Source organism: Cupressus sempervirens, chromosome 2 (assembly GCF_028749045.1).
Source record: "Cupressus sempervirens isolate cs-2001-9-10 chromosome 2, ASM2874904v1, whole genome shotgun sequence".
NCBI lineage: Eukaryota > Viridiplantae > Streptophyta > Pinopsida > Cupressales > Cupressaceae > Cupressus > Cupressus sempervirens.
The window spans coordinates 264,146,590-264,153,046 of record NC_143119.1 but is presented as its reverse complement, the minus strand read 5'-3'; the positions used below and the strand labels follow the sequence as shown (position 1 = coordinate 264,153,046).

Here is a 6,457-nt window from a genome sequence, read left to right as displayed (position 1 = left end):
CAAAATGGACAAAAGTGGGCTTCTAATTTTGCTGTTTACAACCTCCTTTTGGAGTTCAAATCTGGTACTTAGCAATGTAGCTCAGATATTCAACAAATTTGAAGTTTAATCAAATCAATACAATGCAAAATGCCACCTATTTTTGAAAGTGGTATTTCAATCCACACAAGCTTATAATCTGATTGTAGATATGGAAAGTAGACAAAAAATTAAGCACTTTGAAAGAAAAAAAAACAACACCTAAATATGTGTCTAGATGAGCCCAAACTAAGCCTTTGAAGTTGCAAAAATTGGGATTTGCAATTTTCAGAAAAATTCAGGAATAGAGATGTCAAACATCTTGCACCAATCTATAGATCATGAAATTCTACTCCAAAATAAAAAAATTGCTTGGAAAAAGGAGTCTGTATGAGGGAGATATCATTATTTGAAAATCACTTCTACAATTATCTTTTCTAAAACGCTACCTTCGCACCTCCAAAAATCAATTGACTCTAGATTTCACCTTAGATGTCTGATTTTGATGAAACAAAAGTCTGTTTAGGGGTTTTTGACCTTCTAAATATGACGCCAATATCTAATTGGCACCAACAAGCTCCAATCTTGTCCTACAAAAAAAATCTCTCCTACTGGTCTAAAATGCCAATTTTTTCACAGAGTTTCAAAGAAAAAATGCAAATCTAGAAAGAAAAAATGAAAAGATGCAAAAATATTCAAATTTGAAAAATTAATTGCATGGATCTAAAGAGATCATACCAATTTTGCAAATCCATTCTTTAGGTTCCGGTTTGCAACAAATTTTTGCCTTAGATTTGACTATGGCCTAGGGTAAGAAAATTTATAGTTAAAATTCATTGAATCGATCCTTTGGACACAATGGTGAGGTCCGCTTTGGCTCTAGATGCTCCCAATAATTGCAGATACTCTAGATCTAAATCATGGTCCTCTAAGAGGTGAAGCAAAAATGGTCTCCAATGGCTATGTGAAGAGAAGCTCCCTCAGCTCTGATACCATGTAAAAAATTTCCTTAGGGAAAAATAATCAATATCAAGAAGCTCAAGAACTATCACAATATGGACCAATAAAGTATGATTAGAATAACAATATGAAATTGAATTGAAGTACATACACACTAGGAGTGCCTATATATAAAGGCCTCTAGAATGACTAGAAGTTAGCAAAGTGATAAGACTCACAACTAAGCACATGTCCACTATGAGTGGATTATCCTCCATTAAACATAGAAGTTAGTGCAATGATGAGATGATAAGCTTACATAGGTGTGTTATGTAAAAAGATTTTGTAGACGCCATGTGCTTAATTAGAGTGTGAAAAACTATGTTTTCTACATGACAACCCAGTTGATTATGCAAACTCCTATGTTGTAGACACCATGTGCTAAATTAAAGTGCAAACAATTGTGTTGTCAACAAGACAACTCATATGAGTATGCATACTCCTAGGTGAGTAACTAATAAATAATAAAATAATGTATTAACCTAAGTAAACTTAAGTAAAGTATAATAAGAATTAATTATTTACACTAACAGTTGTACCACAACTCTTGTTTTGTAATAGATTTGACCCTCTCTCTCCCCCCTTAGTCATTTGCCCTCCTCAATGGCTTAAAACATGATTCTTTTAATGTATTAAGGGGATATTCTACAAACATTTTTATCTAGATTTGAATGCCTTACAAAAAAATGTATAAATATTATATTAATATAAACAAGGTTTTTATTTTTATTTTTTCAATGTACATGTGTCAAACTTTAAACATGTAACTATTTAATTCTTTTAAATGAATTTCTTAGGGATATATATATATATATATATATATATATATATATATATATATATATATATATATATATATATATTTTTTTTTTTTTTTTTTTTTTTTTTTTTTTTCTTAAGGGAACATATTTAAGATAAGCAAATTTCACCACAATCTAATCTAGAAGCAATTTCCAACAATTTTAATGGATTGTGGAAATTAGATCTTCCTAAAAGTTTCCAATGTTTAACTTCAAGATGTGGTCAATTTTATATATATATATATATATTCACATGTGCAAACTTGTAGTGTTTATCTATTTTGTTGTCTTCTATTTCATACAACATATATTGAACAATCTAGTGGTTCAAATCCTAGTCTAGGGGATGGGTATCATGTAGTTCATCTGAGGTACTTTCAAAGTAGGGAGACATGTGGATAAGATGTCATCAAAATGTTACACATCACTCTAGATAATATAGAAAGGACATTGCAAAATATATTTATCCTCCCTAATGGGAAGATACACACCTCTAAAAGGACATAGCTAATGAGCATGATCAAAAGGTTGATCATACAACCCCTATGATGATACATTCATCGAGGCATTTCACCAGAACTTAGCTCTTATACTGATAGGCTCTTAGAGATTTAGGACTATGAATGCACATGTTTCCACTAAGATGGTTAAGAGTATGTTATTTCTAGATTAATCAGACATGCCAATAGTGAGAGCTTATATCTAGTAACAAAGTGTGAGGATCTTGTCATTTTCCTCTTCATATATATCCTAGATAGTTGGTGGTACATGATATGTGGCCAAAAAAGGATGAGGTGCCACTTTATTTCTATAAATAGTTGTATGCAGAATTCCATTTGGTGTACCATGTTGATTATACAAACTATCCACATCATACAGGCTAGCGAAAGGGTTGATTTGTAAATAAGTTTAGACCAACCAATCTACCAAAACCCCTTAGTAAGAGGGCTTTGGTGTCTCAAATTTTAATATATTTAATTTAATTTAATGAATTATTTCCAATTCATTTAAATAAATACATCTCATATATAAGAATGTTTGTCTTAAATTCAATAAAATTATGTGATAATATAAGCATATATAAATATATATTTATTTACACACACACACACACACACACACACACACACACACACATATATACATACACACACACACAAATATGTGTGTGTGTGTGTGTGTGTGTGTGTGTGTGTGTGCATACATACATACATACATACATACATACACACACACACACACACATGCACACTGAGGTAGGCATATGAATGGTTACCTAAAATTTTAGTTCTCTAACTAGATTGTTTGAAACCTTATTTTGTTAATTAGGACTTTCCTTCCAAAATTCTATTTCTAGAATATTGAGTTAGCCACTAGAATAACATATCAAATATAGAAGTGACAACTTCAATCAAGCTCACTATGAGTTTTGTACATGATAAAACCATTATTTATGGTATATATGAATGATATATTTGTTAGATCATTCTTGATTTGGAGAAACTCTAGCATTTCAACAACATTCTTCATAACTGGCCTTGATTTAGGGTTTTCACTAAGACATCGATATGCCAAGTTTGCAAGTTTTTGAGCTTCCTTTATAGTATATTCCTTCTCCATTCTAGGATCAAGTATTTGTGACAACTTCCTTTTATTTTTAAGAAAAGGACGAGCCCACTCAACTAAGTTGTATTCTTCAGTAGTCCTTGTTTCATCAATAGCTCGTCTACCAGTAAGCATTTCAAGTAATACAACTCCAAAGCTATACACATCACTTTTAACTGTAAGATGACCTATTCACAAACAAGTAAAAATATCAATGAGTAATACCATATAAGTTATTTGAAGAATTAAAAAATTATAAGAAATTCAAATAAAAGACCATTCATAAACTACACTAATTAAATAAACAATAATAAATTTTAATTAGTGACAAAAAAAATATTCTAACTTTTTTTTTATTAGAATAAAGTTTAATACAATATAAGTTATTTGAAGAATTAAACAAATAAGAAATTTAAATAAAAGACCATTAATAAACTACACCAATTGAATAAACAATAATAAATTTTAATTAGTGAAAAAAAAATATTCTAACTCTTTTTAATTAGAATAAAGTTTTAAATAACTATATTGACTATTTTACTATGAAAAAATATAATGAATAACTTTAGAAACATAATCATGATAGGGTATGCATAATGTGTTGTTGAATCTAAAATAATTACAATCCTACAACCATACCAGTCATGACATAGTGAGGATCTGCATAACCATGTGTACCCTTCTTAACAGTCGACATACAAGTCTTGTCAACGTTAGATCCACATTTTGCAAGTCCAAAGTCTGAAAGCTTTGCCGTATAATCCTTCAAGAAAACCATGGAAAAATAAGTACGAAATTCCATTAGAATGTAGCCCAAGACATGGGAGAATAAAATCATTTCAATTCCTAAATGTGTTTCATAGATACTTTACAAATACGCCTCTAATATGACATTCAAACCAGTGACTAAACAAGACATTATATCATGCAAACCTTATCGAGCAGAATATTTGAAGTCTTCAAATCACAATAGATAATTGGCTTCTCAGCAGAGTGAAGAAATAATAGCCCTTTGGCAGCCCCAAGCAAAATCTGCAATCTTCTAGGCCATGAAAGTGGTATACACATCTCTGTAAGAATCACCAAATAAGATTGTAAGATCAGCAAATGAAATTTAAAATAACAGATTATCATCTAAACCATACCCAATTGCAGAAAATTATGTTCTATCAAATCTGTCAATACATCCCTAGTGAAAATTTTAACCATACCATCAAAATTACAATTGAAGAGCTTCCACATTGGAGGAGGACTATGAGTCAAAATTGCTTTGGATTGAAGTTAGTTAATACTGTAAGAGAAGAAAGATGAAAGAAAAACTTACTTGGGAATAGATGCCTATCAAGGCATCCTTTAGCCATAAACTCATAAACCAGCATTCTATGTTTACCTTCACAGCAATACCCAATCAGTTTCACCAAATGTGGATGGCTAAGTTGGCCAAGAATAGTGACTTCTGCCTGCATTAACCTATTTAGAATTATACTCTCAATTGGATTATAGACAAGTTCTCAAATCTACTCCAACAATGAAAATATAGTTATAAGTTTACCAGCCATTCTTTGTGGCCTTGGTGACCTTCTAGGTCAAGGACCTTCACAGCAACAGGCTGGGCTTCAATCCCTATTTTCATCTCCCCATCAATAAAACCCTTGTAAACTTTGCCAAAACCTTCCATCCCCAGCAGCAAATCCAATCTGAAGTTCTTTGTAATTGTTTTGAGTTCACTGAATGTGAAAACGTGTGCATTGGAAATAAAATCAGTTCTGAAGACTTCATCCATGGCTGATGGGGGAGTACTGCCATCTATTGTATCTTGCTTATCAAAAGGAACCGCTAGCAACCAGGGAAACAAACACAAAATTAGATTTCAGATAGTTTTGATTGAGTCAATAAACAGATTGAACGATGCTATAGATCATAATTCATATTGAAAGAGAACAAACTTCAACCTTATGAAAAAAAATTGTCATCTGTTGTAGCTGTCTTCTTAATTGGAACTGATAACAAAATATTAAGTAATTCAAAATTTTACTTCAATCAATACATAGATTAAAAGATATGATATCAAAATAAATGAGACTCATCATTTAGTGTGTTTGCTAAGCAGTGGCATTGCCATTTCTCCTATTCAGATATATCAAAATAAATGGGACTCATCATTTACTGTATTTGTTAATGGGACTCATCATTTAATGTATTTTCTATTCATATATATCAAATCAAATGGGATTCATCATTTGGTGTGTTTGTTCAATAGTGATATTTTACTTAAAAAAACTTTTTCAGACAATTAAAAAATCAATAAAAATCCAATCTTATGTTTGACTGAGAGATTACTATTATCTAATTGGCGTATCTTGTCAATTGAAATTGATAATAAAAATCAATAAATGGATTGAAGGACGTGATATAGATTTTGTCCATATTGAAAATCAACACCCACATACAATATTACTTATCAATCGGAGCCGATATCCAAATATTAAACATTTGAGAGCTCTACTTATCACAGATTGAAATATCCGATGAACATCCAGATTAACTAACATGAAATGATCAACACCAATATACCTAAAACATAAGAAACAATTGAAAGCCAATCAAGATACTCACATGCATCTTTAGCATTGTTCAAGGAGAATTCTTGATCTCCTGTCCAGCAAGTAAAAAAACTTTCCAAAAATTGCATTGCTCAAGTGTAAGTGAAGATAGTATAGAACAAATTTTCTAGATAAAACAATGCATGCTTACTATGAGTATGAGAACGTTTATACTAAATGAATCAGACACAGTACTTAAAACCAAAACGAACTGTGACTCTATCAAAATAAATAAATAGTTAAACATCCATGCTCTCTTAAATATAAGTCATCCAAGTAAAAGTAAGAAAAATAATTATTCTACTTTTTTTGACTCAAAATTCTTTGTTTTCATCAAATTATATTGATTTTGACTGCTTTTTCTGTATCTGCCGACTAAGTTGAATTGAAACATTCAACGAGCTCCTGCATTTAATCATCAGAGATTTGCGG

The 6,457-nt window shown here is 30.9% G+C and overlaps 1 protein-coding gene across 1 annotated transcript; it reads right to left on the bottom strand.

Moving 5' to 3' along the window:
• Positions 1-3,201: 3,201 nt before the first annotated feature.
• On the bottom strand, positions 3,202-6,231 carry LOC149572063 (putative serine/threonine-protein kinase PBL8). Its single transcript, XM_089810466.1, has 6 exons — positions 6,039-6,231; positions 4,975-5,258; positions 4,747-4,882; positions 4,356-4,492; positions 4,062-4,185; positions 3,202-3,610 (listed from the first exon to the last, which is right to left on the bottom strand). The coding sequence occupies exons 1-6, from the start codon at positions 6,112-6,114 to the stop codon at positions 3,225-3,227; spliced, it is 1,143 nt and encodes a 380-aa protein (XP_089666592.1). The 5' UTR covers positions 6,115-6,231; the 3' UTR covers positions 3,202-3,224.
• Positions 6,232-6,457: the final 226 nt, after the last annotated feature.